Below are 15,799 nucleotides of genomic sequence, written 5' to 3' on the forward strand. Positions count from 1 at the left end.
ACCCTAGAATGGCGGGAGCTTTGTGCGCACTGGGTACGTACACCCTATGTTTATTAGCCATCTTTTGAAAATTCAGTAGGAATTTCTGGCTGGCCCCTATAATATCATGAAGAAAAAAGCTTACAACATAAGAAGAAAATCAATTGCAACTGAAAAAGCCTATAACAGGAGAAACAATATTTGATTGAAGGCGAAGTCCAGAAGAGAAAAGCCACAAAACAGTGACCAGATCTCCAGCTATTGGGTGTCTCAAATCTTACTGTCGTGGGACCTGGATTGGACTTTCAAGATGGTAATTTAGGAGAGAATAAATCAATCAAAACCATTTGACTTAAACAGAAGGATTCACAGACGAACTTAGTTTGGGAATGGAACAGTGAGCCATCAGTGAACGGATAATAGAAACATTGGACAGATAAAAAAGAACCGCATGAGAAAAACACAGAGACCCTCTCTCAGATGGGGCGTCCCAGGAGACAGCTCAGTAACTTTAGTTGCCAAAGACCAACACCTCACAATTATGAGGTCATGAGTTCAACTCTCGTTGGGGCTTACCTATAAAAAAAAAATACATTGAAGCATTGTCGATGGCATGAGAAGGATGTATTTCATTCCGCTGTACGCGAGTACCACATGCTTATCATGGTCAATTTTATGCTGGCGCACCGCATAAAATTGAGGCTATGAGAAGCTCAGCAAGGTTCAATCCACTGCAGGGGTGCATCAAGGGATGGCCAAACTGGTACTATGCATAGACCTGAGATAAGGGCTACGCCTCCCATCTTTTTACTTTTTTTCTGGGCCAAAATCCACCAATATTACAAGAGAAGATTTCCAGTGTTGGAACAGATTATCACCATCCAAGTCTTCAAAATCCTATCTAAGAGAACCCATAGTTACATATATGAGCAAAGAACACCATCTCAATGTCTCAAGACGGAAGATGCAATCCAAATATCGTCATCATCATTCTTCCGCAACAGCCACTTCTGACTCGGAGAAGTAATCGTGCCTGAAAACAATATGAAGGGATGATCAGAATGTATAGGATTTAGCAATATACTTGGGAGTTTTTACAATATTCATCTTCTCAAATTTCAGTAGATGGTGACAACTAAAAATCCAGCAATTAAAACAATCATAAACATTAACTTTTCCAATTGATAACACATTAATCGTGAAGGTCAATATGATTATGTGACGGTATGCCTTATGCCTTATGCATTGGGGCATATAATGGCATCTGCAATGGCTGATCCTGAATATTGGATCAATGAGCAATCTCTTTGACACTCTATGACCATTATTTTAATTCACTGTTCTCAAGACAAAAATAACTGTCAACGGCTAGAAGAAGTGCCATGTGGAATTTGTATATGGTCACAGGCACAAGCACCTAATACTGCCATGTGCAAGGTCAGAAGGGGCTGAAATATTTGGAAGGTAGACCCCAGGGCCCAGTTCACAATTCAAGTTTCAGCTTAATTGGAGTTGGCCAACTTTTGCTGCAACCGGGAATCAAAAACTGAAAGCTTACCGAATTTTGCGTGAAAGTTGGTAAATTCCTGTAGTAGCCATTGCAACATTAACACTGAAAAGGTTCCAATTTTTCTGCAAAACCAATATTGATTAATGCAACAATTAGAATTTACCACACATACTAGCAAGAGAAAAAGGCGAGAAGGTGTCTTTCATAAGGCATTGAAAAAAGTTGTAACCAGGAGTGGCTTATGCCCCAAGATTATAAAAGGCACAGATTACCACAAAGCACTATAAATAGATTGACCGAACTCCATGAGTTTTACTAGACTGTGTTCCATAAGGCTCATTTTGTTTCCACGTCAAGATATTTTACAGAATTGACTGTATGAGAATTAAAAAAAAAAAATATATAATATATATATATATATATATATATATATATTATTTTGCAGAAATACAATTACAAAATTTTTTTTTTCTGGATGTTGGTCAATCAAACAAACCCCACCCATGGGGAATGCCACTGGCCTATAAATATCTATAAAGAATGTTATATCCAGAAACCGATTTTCCAGTAAATATTTTTCCACCGTAACAAATGGAGCCTAAATGAAGAACTTGAAATATTCCCACATGAGAGCATGTAGATCTCCATTAAATTTTATCTTCCTTCTGATAAGCACCATGAGAAGTGATTGAAGATTGATGTTCAACCAAAAAGATAAGTAATTCACCATCTTTAAAGCTTAAAATAGGACTTTCTGTAACTCAGATACTCAAAATTTTCTCACCCAAAACATAAACAACCAGCGAATTATACACAGAATAGGAAGATTCCATTAACACAAATTTGCTCCTGTTTCATCACCAATTCCTTCCTACACCTAGGTTCCATGGAGGGAGATAGAGGCAATGAACCTACCACAAAATTAGCAGGATTCACTTTAACACAAATCTGCACCTGTTCACTTCCAATTCCTTACCCATAGGTTCCATAGACCCTTCCACATCATATACTGATAACAGTAACAGAATTTTATTCATTAAGGAATTATGCAGTACTGTCTATAGTATTTTTTACACAAAATGTGTAATGTATAATGCCAATATCAGTGACGAAGGATGGAAAGAAAGATATTCCAAGATCCTTTATATCAGTTTCTCCAAACCCTCTTAACAGTTGTAATTCAATAAAAATAAATAAATAAGGGGGCATAAGTATCCTTCTTTGAAATCAATTAGACATATGCCATAGAGTCGGGAGATAAATATAGCTTTCACTTCTGGACGGCATGATCTGATCCACATCAAAGCATCTCTGCACATCTTGGAAAATCATACAAGATGCAAACAAATGATAAGACTTTTCTTATACACCTACATGACCAACATATTCCCAGCTGAAAACTGCTTTGAAGGTTGTCTACAATGATTAGCCATGTGCAAGTATCTAACAAAAGGTTCAACCCATGGTCAGCCAATTCTCTCCAAATTAAGCCTCACCTCCAAAAATCAAGGACTTGTACAAAGTATTTACTAAAAACATCACTTTGCTATTTTTGTTTCAAATTCTCACCACTTCCCAAACTTAGTGGAATAACGCATCCTCCAAAATAAGAGAGAACAATACTCCACCTCCTCACCATTTTCCTCTATGAAAAGTAAATAAAATAAAATAGAGACAATATCTACACATCCTTAATTCAAAATAGAATCTAATGCAAGATTTATAACTAGGGAAAAGTTGGAAAACCCTAGGATATAAATCACACAGCGTACTCCTCAAGCACAATTTTCTATAATGTAATAATCTTCTTCCCATCCCCAACCACATCACATGTCCTTACTGAAAACAAAAAGTATTCTTGCAAGATATTGTAGCATATTCACTTATCATCATAGTTGTCAATGCGACCTCCTAGGCACCCTAGGCATCTACCCCCCCCCCCCCCCAAAAAAAAAAAACCGACATTTGTAATATAACAATGATAATATCATATAATTATGCTTATATGCAACATAGAAACAATATCAATGCATATGTTATAGTTATGCTAGTAATGGCCTAATATGAGAAACCAACATATAATAAACAAAGCATAGGAGATATAATATAACCACATTGATCAAAAAGACAAAACATAAATATAAAACAATGTAAAATCTTGAAGTGGCAACAATGTCGCCTTGGACCCAAGAAAGAGCCTGGACGCCTAGGCGTTGCTTAACCTTGACAACTATGCTTATCATCATATTGTAGGTCTACTTCACCAATACCTCAAATCTCCAATTTAGTTAATACTTTGCTTAGAACCGCCACCATAGGTTAGTGCTACTCACCAGGAACCCTACTTTTAGGAAGTTACTCATCTAAAGACCCATTGATCAAGACTGAGACTCAAACCAAAGATAAAGTCACAATCCACGAAACCCTACTATCAACAAAGTCCATTGCTCCCTAAACAGCAACAGAAGCGCAATTCAACAGTCATAAGCTTTTTCAAGATCCATTTCTGTAATCAGACTGCCATCCTTCCCCTTATTTAATACACTAATCAGCAACTAATAAGTCATCTAGAACTAGCTCACATCCAACAATATATTTATTATTAGTAAATGAAACTTAATTAATATTTTCTTCTACTTTATTAACTATCTGTTTAATTGAATCCAGAATAATAATTTTCTTACTCCTCTAGAACCAGATTATTTCAGACAATTCAAGCTGACATCCTACATATCTTCATCCACCTAGTTCTCACATTCCTTGCAGGGTTTTAAAAATAAATAAATTAATTAAAAAATTAAACATGTGAATTTTCAGAAAAATGTTTGCTTGGATTCTAGAACATAAAAGTGTAAGAACAGTTTTCACATCAGAGTGTGGGGCCGGAGGGTAGTGGGATAAAATGACAAAAGAGTTATATATCTTATGCCAAAGTCAATTTTGAAGAGCTGCTTGGTAGCTTCAATGACTTATGCCAAATTAAAATCATCTCTCTGAAAGAACCACCAACAACTTGAGATTTCTCCAAAAACTGATAACATGAACTTTATGTAAACAATGGGCAAGCCAGGCAAATGTTAAAATATTTCTGCTGAAAATTAGCAAATAAGAATACCTCATTGTGACAAATAGGGCCTTAAGCCCCTTCATTTATACAATGAAATGGGCAGAAATCAACAATATTGCGGATATTGTACCGGAAAAAAACTCCACAAAATTGAAAAGAATTACCCCATAACATCACAAACAAACTGGACTAATTTCTCCAAATTTTCAATCTTACCGGTGTAATTACTGTGCTGTAGCGTGACCAGATAACTCCAGTACAACAAACGGCTGAAACCATAAGACAGGAATTAGAAAAGTATCAATATAAATAAACCATAACTAGTGAAGAAAGAGAAATTATAATGTACTTTAGTCAATTCTCGCCCACCCTACAAGCTATGATTTCTATACGAAAAAGAAATTTGGTACTTGCCTATTTGCTGAGGATATGAGAGCTTCTCGGGCGGTTTTGAGAAGTCAGCCACATTTGCAATGCTGATACCCCATTTAAATGTTGGGGCCCAGAAGTGAACTGCAATCAAGGAGAAGGAACACTTACACAAACAGGTGGAAGTAGCCAATGACATTGAAATCTTAAAATAGTACATGTAATTCATGGAACAAGAACTCTGTTTGTGGGGCTGCTCAGCAACAGAACATTTCTATGCAGATTCAATTCACATCCACACATAGTGGTCTCAATGAGGTAAGTAGAAACACAGGATATCTAAATGGAATTTTATTAGCTATTTCTGTTTTTAATGGGAGATTTAAAATCTATTATCATAACCACAAGAAACCAAGTAACCCAAAACATTTTTCACTCTGGAAATCTGTTAGGAGAAAGAATCCTCTGCAATGGGCCCTGGGCTATGAGAAGATTTCAATTTTTCCAGTTCTGGGGAGAAGGATTCTAAGTATGACTATAACTCATCATTGCTTTGTTGGTTTTCTATGTTTTTCCACACACACACAAAAGGTTGACTATTACTTGTCTTTGCTTTTTAGTTTGGATGCATCATGTCTCAAGTAATAAGGTTCTTCTTTTCTATGATGAATCTTTAAGCAAGCCAACAGTCCCCCATATCCCAAATATAGATTAATTAGAAAGTTATATGCAAGACAACAGGTTATAGATGATTCTATTCATTATAATCCCACAGTTAGAAAGTGAAATATTAATTCTAACAACGGTAGCTTCTAAGCGATGCTAGCCCACCCACCATATAGTTTGATGTTCTATCAACCATAATCCCAGATTTTTACTCTTGATTCTCTGTCTGTTTCATTCCCACACTCAATTCACCAAACCTAATCTCAACAATTTTTGTGTCGGCTAACATATTTTAAATCATGAGAGCCTTAAATGAATTAACTTCAACATCATATTTGCAGATCAAAATATAAGGTACCAAGTCAGAAATTTTGACATTCTGCCATTTCTTTAAGCAAAATAAAAAATATTTCGATTATCAGATCCAGTATTCAGTCCTCCGATGCAATGAAGAAGAAATAATCGAAAATTCCTCAATTCATAGGTCAACGACCATAGAAGATGGATCTCGTAATACCAATATCAAACAAAAATCAGAAAGAGATACAGAAAAATTGAATCTTCAAAAGAAAAATTACAAAACAAAACAATTAAAGCAAAGGAGAATTGATAATGATCCATCCAAAGAATTAAAACAAATGATTAGATTAACAAAAGAAGAATTGAAAATTGAGAGAGGAAGGGTAGGTAAAAAACGAACTGGTTTTAGGTCCGGCAGGATGGTTCCACAAAGCTTGGAACTTAGAAGCCGCCATGAATCCTATCTCCGCCGGGACGCCTGAGTTCTGAGTATCCTAAATAGTGAACAGTGCCTCCCTCGTGCGACCTTGCCTGGGAAAGAGAGAGAAAACCGGATGCTTTAACGTAGGCCCAATAACATGTGAAGAGGATCCGGAGCCCATCCATCTACATCCACATTCGCCCCCAGCCAAGTACTTCCCAATATTGGTGGGACCCATTCCCAATATTGGTGGGACCCTTTTTCTATAATATGAGAGGTTGCATTTTTCCTCCTCCTTAATTCCCATCCCTGGTGTTGGTAATCTCACTTCACCCAAAAAAAAAAAAAATAAATAAATAAAAAAAATCAATCTGGCAAAGTTTTCCAAGGCAGGTGACGGTATTTTGAGAATATACTAATATAGGTCTTTTTGAACCCTAAGATAATGTGGTGAACCTCATCTATTGCTGAAAAATGATGTTATCAATAAGAGAATACTTACAAAAAAAAAATAATAATAATAAGAAAAAGGATCTGAAATTGCCTTGTTCAAGATGTTGTTTAATCGTCTGACTCGCATTGTAGTCTCATGATTGTTGGTAATCTCACTTCACCAAAAAAAAAAAACATAAATAAATAAAAAAGGAAAAAAAGAAGTCAATCTGGCAAAGTTTTCCAAGGTAGGTGACGGTATTTTGAGAATATACTAATATAGGTATTTCTAAACCCTAAGATAATGTGGTGAACCTCATCTATTGCTGAAAAATGATGTTATCACTAAGAGAATACTTACAAAAATAAATAAATAAATAAGAATAATGATCTAAAAGGGCCTTGTTCAAGATGTTGTTGAATCGTATGACTCACATTGTAGTCCCATGATTGCTTTTGCTGTGATAATGAGAAATAATTTACATATTTGTCATATTCAATTCATAATATCGAAGTCTGATGAATTACTCTTGATCGATTTTTGTCAATATTTTTAAGATAAATTTATTTGACATGAAATTAATAAAAGGTTGCATAGCCCTTATACCAAGATATATGGGAGGCAAAGTAATTGCCCTACCCCACATGAAAGGCGAAAATCTTGCCATTATTAATGCTTCCACGTACGCTCCAATTAGTTCCTATGATAAAGCCATAGTACCTTTCAATATAAGATTTGGTACCATTTTCTCATGGAATGATTTTTTTTTTTTGGTAGTCATTTGATTGGAAAATACCAAGTAGATAATATAAGATTTCAGACCCTCATTTTGAATTAATACTCAATGAAATTTTCGTTTTCATGTTAAAAAAAAAAAGGACTAAAATTTTCTTTACTCATTCCATAGGCTTCCAAAAAACTCGACAACCCGAAAGTCCAATCACACCGTCTTTTTTCATTGGTAGAATCACATGGTCACTTACTCATGAAGTTCCATTTGGCATAAAATAAAATCACATCAAATAAACATATATAACTAGTTACATATCTATATTTTCTTTCGTCTTTTTTTTTTTTTTTTCCTATCAAATTTATCAATGGCAATATACTTTTTTTATGAGAATAAAAACTTCCAAAAAATTTTCTTTATTCATTCCATAGGCTTCCAAAAAACTCGACAACCCGAAAGTCTAATCACACCGTCTTTTTTCATTGGTAGAATCACATGGTCACTTACTCATGAAGTTCCTTTTGGCAAAAAATAAAATCACATCAAATAAACATACATAGGTAGTTACATATCTATATTTTCTTTCGTCTTTTTTTTTTTTTTTCCTATCGAATTTATCAATGGCAATATACTTTTTTTATGAGAATAAAAACTTAAATATTAAATCATACGGTCCTTCATTACATCATGATCATAAAAAGTGTGTAATATCCCTAATCTAGCACTACTGATTAGTTCCCACATATACATCGTAGCAATATTAGAAACTTTCCATTTATACAAATAGGAAATCAAGCTAAATTAGAATGTATTTTCAAAAAGTGGATAAGGATAACAATGGCCAAACATTGTTAGAATGTTGTGGGATAAATTGAAGTAAGTCCCTGAATGAGAGCTAAACTTTAAAGATAGTCCAACCCTTGTTAATTGCCGCTCGCAGTCCCTGACTGAGAGCTAAACTTCACTACTATAAAGGCGCTCTGAACTCGAGAGCTCCTGGTGAGCATGAGATTTTTGTACATCACAGCTCACCAACTGCGCTAGGCAATTATTGTTTCTTTTCTGTGTGTGTTACCCATAGTTCTTATTCTTTATTTTTGTAGGTAAACACCTTCTATGAATAATTTTGAGTTTATGTGAAGAGTGATTCCCACTGTCCTGTTTATAAAGCCCCAATTTATGTTAATATTTAATAGTGAAGATGTCGCATTGAAGTGCCTAGGAGAGTTAGTAGCATAATGGTTGGGCATTCCTGGCAGTCCATATCTTCAAAACCAGACTAGTTACAGTCCAGTGCTGCACATTCAAATGGTTGGGCAAAAGTGTGCCTCTTTACTAATGTATGGGTTCAGTGGGTTTAAATGTTGGGTGAAATAAAAGCAGCTACACAAACAAAACAAGTGTAACTGAAATGATGATTTTAAGAAGGACTAGTGGAAATACTAGGAAAACTAAAATAAGAAATGAATTCAAAAGGAGATTAGTTGAAGGAAAGGCATTTGCAATTGTTAATGTATACATTAACAATTGCCTTTCTCTAATAATCAGAGCTTTTAGGTGAAATGGTAGTAAATTTGGTATCAGAGCAGGGAGGTCGACTCCTAAAAAATGCAAAAATCGATCAAAGGCTAACACTTCTTCTTTAAAAGAATCCTTCTCCAAAATTTGACAAGAATTTATCTTGAGTTTTGTTGATCACCTTCTTGGTTCACTTTGGGTGTGCAATTCTATGTATACCTGAAATTTTCAAATACTTAGTTTTGTAAACATCTCGATAATGTCTAAAAAACAGTGGCTGATAACCATAATAAAATTTCTCTTCAATAAATTTTTGAAACCTGGATTGAAGAATAATGAAGAGCTGAGCATGTGTTCAAAGGTGAGGTAATAATCCAAGTTTTCTTAGCATGTTTGTGGCAATTAGGGATGACAACAGGGTAGGTTCAGGGAACGTATCACCAATACTGTACCTGACCTTCTTAGGGTTTACATGTGGGTAATTCGGGAAATTTTATCCCTTTGTTTTCCCTATAAATTAGTAGCGATGAGGTAGCAGGATAACTAGGAAATCTTTGTAAACATTGAGACAGGCAAGGAAGAGAACTTGTTACCCTTTCTCCGTTGTTAGTGAAATTGCTCTCATCTCTCTGCAGAAGCAGGCTTCTTACCAAACCACATGTATCTTTGTGTTGTATGATTTGTGTTTTCTTCCCTAACCATGTGGGTTCCCTTTTATACTAATCGTCTATTCCTTCCAGTGTGACCATTGGCTTGGCAGGGGATATGCCAATATACGTGTGTTTCTTTTATAGACTAGGATTTCATTATATAGAGAAATTAAAAATGATACCATCAACAAATAGACGAATACTTTCGCCATGACATATATTTTCTTCTTGTTGAAATTCAAGCAGTGAAATGCAATTGTGGTCATAGCTCATCAAATTGGATTCACATACAGTTAATCATATATGTTGCAGTTCTTGTTTTGTAAATATTGAAAACTCTTCTAATAAAATATTTTTTGGATGACAATTAGTTGGAAATGAAAAATAGATGAGTGAATTAGATATTTAATTTTTTTCTATGATTCATGAATATTGTTCTCCTGAAATGACATGTGAACAAGCATTCAATTTCTGTGAAACTAGTAGAACATAATCTTTTTGCTGTTTGTTTGATCTCATCCCATATCATACTCATACCCAGTAGACCATGATAACCCATTCTGTATATCTCTGTACTGTAACATTAATTTACAGAAATATATATATATATATATATATTTCAACATTTCAATATATACAAATAAACAAAGCATTACCCATTGGATAAAGACTCAAACCCAGCATTTACAAAAGCTTCCAAAATTGTTCAAAGGTGCAAACTTGTGTTTTGTTAAAAGACTTAAGAGGACCCAACTTGAAGGAGAAGAAGAAGAAGAAGAGTTTATAGAGCCAAAAAGCAGTAGCTTTACTAGTTTCTGAACATATTCAGTATTTGGCTAGTCTCTGGTCTCTACATCACCTCCTTGCCTACACTTCTCTTCTTCTTCACAACCTCTGCTATATGGGTTTGCAGGCTTTACTTGACATCTGCTATCAAACTTACCCAGTGTGGAACACCAACTACGGCCCTTTACAAGTGCTTCATAGCTTATACTTCTGGTAGCTTTCACTTCCATGAAGACTGAACACAGTAGGAATGCCACTACACATGGTATGAGAAATCTAATCATCGCCATTGCCTACCAGGTTGGTGGTCGATTCTCTCTTCTTTCAAAGGTCTCTGTCTTCTATGAGAAGATGTGTATGTGGGAAGCTACTTTTGTTTTTTGATGTAGGTATTTAAAAGGTGACGCTTAAAACATTTCCAACCTATGACAAGGCAAAGGTTTGCTTGCGCAGGGGGCCACTGGTAAGCAGCACTTGGGAGTCGGGATCCAGCCATGGATTTAGGAGATGGTATCGGTATCCGATATCGATCTGGATTGGATCGAATCGGTAAGTATCGCTTAATTTTACCATTTTTTTACTATTTTATCCTTGAAAATTAATCAAGAATTAAGAATTAATCTCAACCAATATCAATCCGATACAGCTGATACAGGACCGATACATGAAACCATGGATCCAGCCGATTCCCACTAATTCTACTCCGTTTATGGCTGATTCTAATGGACTCTGACTGATTCAAATTGGAATTGACATTTATCAATTCCCCGAAAGAGGGTTGTAAATCAGGCTGATTTATGATCAGCTACTCCTCTTTCTTTGCTAATGGGATTGAGGTCCTATGGTTTTTTGAAACCTTAGTATCGAATATGTCCTAGTCCAACCTGAGTCCGAACAAGACTTGGGCTAAGATTTCTAACCCAAAGGGCCAATTGAAAAACACTAAGGCTCCATTTGGTATCGTTCTAAAAAAACGTTTCTGAAGTTTTATCGTTCTATTGGAACGAAAAAATGGAATCTTCTGTTTGGTGCACTTATGGTCTGTTTCTGTTTTTTTGGAACAAAAAGTGAAAAAACAAGATTGGACGGAACTCCAAAATGGAGTTCCGTCTTCCCAGTTTCGTTCCATTTTACAAAAAAAAAAAAAAAAAATTTCCCGTTTAGGTTCTGAAATTTTGAAACACCATTTTTTAGTTTAAAAACTGCGTTTTGACACAGAAGCTGAAATTTTCGTTTTTGACACAGAAACGATACCAAACGGGCCCTAACCCTTAATATTTATTATTGTGTTGCACTTCATAATTTTAATTGTGCATTGATCATTTGATCAATTGATTTTTTTTTTTTTTCATGGGACACAAATGACAAAAAATATGATCAATCAGGATTAGCTGGACCCTAGCAAAAGTTAGGGCCAATTAGGGCCAACCCAGCCTAATGAGGGTCAATTAGGTCTGGGTTGGGTTGGCATGAGCATGACAGGTTTTGGTTGGACTAGGGTTGAGTTTTTGGGACCTACTGTATGGTTGGAGTTTTAAGAAATTCGGCATGTTTCACCCCTACTAATGCTTATGACCATCAACAATTGAGGGCAGCAACGGCCAATGGCAACCTTGTCAAAAAGGTGAGGTTGCTCCATTGCAACCTAGTAGCATGGGTTCAAGTCAAGAAACAGTCTCTTTCCCAAAGTTGGGGTAAGGCTGCATTCATTATGATCCTCCCCAAACCCTACAACAGCAGGTTCTACGGAAGTCTTGTGCATTGGATATGCCATTTTTTAATTGAAAATGACAACTTTTATTCAAAAAAGACAATAGAATCCTAGATTGCTGGTGCAAGTATATGCCCGTACATAAGTCAATGTAAAGGCATCTATTAGCATCTTCAGTGATATTTTCACACCCACTGTTTAGCCGCAGACACACTAGCGAGTAGCTTCCAAAAAAGAAAAATGAAAGGATCCTATTTCATTCTTGTGGGTATAATATTAGGGTTTCTACCAAAAATTTTGAAATGACCCTTTTTAGTTGGTAAAAATCTAACCAAGCCAAGTACAATTCAAATCTTTTGTATCCTACTGCTAGCTTCTCCTAGTTCATATCTGATGAGATATGTTCTATCACTATCCTTGCATCTCTCAATTTCTGTTGCACAACAATATAATATAACAAAGTTCTGCTTCTATAATAAATTTTCCTTGCTTTTGCTGTGTTCCTGTCATGGCAAATAACCCCATAATGATATTGTATACCACACATGCAGTAACCGAAGCTTTTCGTATGTCTGCATTTTCAATATCCCAAAAAATATGCGTATGGTCCACTTCTTTTGCTGTACATTTAAAAATATGGCTTAGAAATATTGCAATTGGAGCATTTTGATAATTTAGGTAAACATTCAATATGTGAAAAAAATAAGGTACCTTTTGTCGACATGTTAGCCTCTTGAGATGGTGACACGTAATAACAACGAGCACTCATTTGTACCTAAAAGATGAATAGTAAATTCAGATGGGTAGAAATTTCACTCTTAGAGTGACGACATGATATTAATAATGAAATGATAATACAATGCTCAAACGATGCAATTATTGGGATTTCCTTGCCGTGCAAACACATGATGGAAGTGGTGTATTCAATAAATCAACATATGATGGAAGTGGTGCATCCAATAAAATCATAATATGATGAAAGTGCTATGATGAAATGCATAATTACCCTTACAAAAATCGATTTGGTCTATCCTCACGTTGGTTGTAAGGCACAACAGTTAAAATAATGATAAACATAATTATCACTTAGAAATAGCCTCTATTGCGAAGCAGAAAGTAAGGCTGCTCTATGATTTCCTCCAATGTCTTAGTGTTATTGTTTGAAGTTTTATCATCATAGTTCTTTCTCATATTCTAACAACATGTATCTACGTTGACACAAGAAAGAAAAAAAGGACTTAGGGTAAGTACTTCATACTATAAGTTGATATAACCATTTATCATGCCAATAATGCATGGTGGTTTTGTATATCCATCGTCGCTCATAGCAAATGCATGTCTTTTAATAAAAAAATTAACAAAAAATTAACCACACTTGAAATGTATTTCATATTTTTCTTACTAAAAAAATGATATTAATAATAATTTTTTGATGATTGAATTATTTACCTTTTGGAATAAAGGCTTTCTGTATGACTATCAAGGAATGCCTTAGATGGCCTATCTAAGTCATTCTTAATGCTTATTACACTAGGGTAGAAGGTGTTTTTTTTATGGCAAAAGATTCTTTATATATTTGGTCAAGGAAGCTTTAAGCTAGTTCCATGTGGAAGGGTGACAATGATTCAATTCCAACCATTGGATATGTTAGGTACCGTTGGGTTAATCACTCATCAAACTCCATAGCCAAATTTCCCCCCTCCCCCCACCAATCAAACATGCACTTGTTGTCAACCATTTTAAAAGTTTGATTTTTAATGATCCCTCAAAGCTTTATTTCACCACTTGACCAACTTTACATACACCCTCTAAACTAAACCTATACTCAATGCAAAAATCCACCATAGCAACCCATGAGTCTAGCACAACCTCTTAAAAGGGAGGGAACCCTTACTTCATAGCCACCACTGGAAAATTAGAGATGGAACATCCTTGGATATTTACAGTGATGATATCTAGCAGCGGAGTAATTAGTAAGGTGGCTGACCTTACCCTCTACTCGAATGCTCGAAAATATTGGAAGCTTGATGATGTAAAAGAGGAATGTAGATCATAATGTGAACTGAAAATTAAAGAAAACCCAAAATGACATAATGGTGTAAGGTATTATGGAAATTGCTTCAAGGGGAGTAAGGTGATAGGGATCATTATTGGATATGATGTGAAGACATAAATATAGCTACTATGGGTGAGGGTGCCAATTGGTTTGGTTTCAGTTTTGATTCAATTCAAGAAAAAACATATCAAATGTGTTTCCAAACTATAACAGCACCAACATGGTTCGATTCTTATTCAGTTCCATCTTCGAATTTCATCCGATTTGTATTCGGTTTGAACCCTATTTTAGGTGTTTAGGAAAAAAAATTCCCATATTCACAACAAAAGAACCCCTTGTTCGTTACGGCCATAATTCATCAAACTTTTTTCAAACATTAAAATAGAATAAAATTTATTATTCACATTAATTAAAAACATTAAAAAAGGAAGTGAATTTATTTGGATCCTTATTTGGTTTGAAAATGGATAATTTGATTCAAGAAATCAAACCAAAAAAAGATTTAAAAGATATCAACAAAAAAATCTCACCACAAGAGAATGCTTTAAATTTGTCTGAAAAAGTCAATTTAAAACAACACGAACCAGTAAAAGAAAATGAGAGAGAACGTAGCAATAAGTAGTGGCATGAACAATTTTGAGCTCACATTATGATCCCTATCCCTATTTTATATCATCAACCACCTAATATTTTAATTAGCATGCTATAAGTAGGGGTGCCAAGCGGTGCGGTTTTGATTATTTGGTTTGATTACATTTTGATGAGGTGAAACCAAAAATATAGTGAATAGGAATAAGCTAAAATCAGAATCGTTTTCATCCATTTTTTTAGTTTTACCGATTTCTAATGGTATCCGGGTCACAATCGATTTTCATGTAGTTTATATTGTTGGTTTTGGAAAACGATTTACAAATTCAATTGTAATGTATTTAATTTGGTTCACACTCAGTTTACGTGCACTTTATGGTGCCGAATGAATGTGGTTTGGAGATCAAGACTATTGATAATAACATTAATTATCTTACAAACAAAAACTACAATTTCAAAAAAATAAGTTTCGTTGTCCTGGTTTAATCGTCAGTTTTAAATTGAATAGAACCAGAAAAATGACTTACAAAACCAAAATCAGATCATTTTTCTACAATACAGTTTGGTTTGATTATAAATGGTCGGTTGCGATTCCAATAAATGGTTTTGGTTACATTTTGACACCCTGAGCTATAAGTAGTTTTGTGTCCCCCTAAATTATTCCTATCTTCAATGTAAAGATCCACCATAGCAGCCCATGGGTCTGTCACAGTTTCTTGGAAGGGAGGAAAATTTTGTAACCCAAAATAAATAAATAAATGATTGAGTTTTTCTAACGCTACAGTAAATGGGAGTCCATCCCGTGCCGTGACCCCAGACAATAGGGTTGAGAGAGGGGATTCTATATAGACCATTTCATAATTCTGCCACAGGTGAAAGAAAACTTTATACATAAATAAATAAGTGAAACTCCATACTTTTAACTTATTGGGATATGCAGGGTCCCAAATGAATTGGCTTCTTCTTTAGAAGATCTATCTCGTGTCCACTGCTTGGTTCCACTCTGCAAGAACTC

General features: G+C 35.0%; 1 protein-coding gene across 1 annotated transcript; it reads right to left on the reverse strand.

Annotated features, from left to right (window-relative positions):
* Window positions 1-731: 731 nt before the first annotated feature.
* LOC122071478 (mitochondrial pyruvate carrier 4) lies at window positions 732-6,473 on the reverse strand. Its single transcript, XM_042635836.1, has 5 exons — window positions 6,292-6,473; window positions 4,971-5,069; window positions 4,773-4,825; window positions 1,538-1,611; window positions 732-1,012 (listed from the first exon to the last, which is right to left on the reverse strand). Exons 1-5 carry the CDS (start codon window positions 6,344-6,346, stop codon window positions 967-969), a joined length of 327 nt encoding a protein of 108 aa, XP_042491770.1. The 5' UTR covers window positions 6,347-6,473; the 3' UTR covers window positions 732-966.
* Between the last annotated feature and the right edge of the window lie 9,326 nt (window positions 6,474-15,799).

Source organism: Macadamia integrifolia, unplaced genomic scaffold (assembly GCF_013358625.1).
Source record: "Macadamia integrifolia cultivar HAES 741 unplaced genomic scaffold, SCU_Mint_v3 scaffold_238A, whole genome shotgun sequence".
Taxonomy (NCBI): domain Eukaryota; kingdom Viridiplantae; phylum Streptophyta; class Magnoliopsida; order Proteales; family Proteaceae; genus Macadamia; species Macadamia integrifolia.

What these genes read in the sequence shown, in the direction of transcription:
- LOC122071478 (XM_042635836.1), bottom strand. Translation starts at nt 6,346, where the DNA reads ATGGCGGCTTCTAAGTTCCAAGCTTTGTGGAACCATCCTGCCGGACCT. An exon ending in TCCTGCCGGACCTAAAACCA is followed by an intron (nt 5,070 to 6,291) that starts GTTCGTTTTTTA and finishes CCTTGATTGCAG; the next exon opens with TTCACTTCTGGGCCCCAACA. An exon ending in ACAGCACAGTAATTACACCG is followed by an intron (nt 1,612 to 4,772) that starts GTAAGATTGAAA and finishes TTGGTTTTGCAG; the next exon opens with AAAAATTGGAACCTTTTCAG.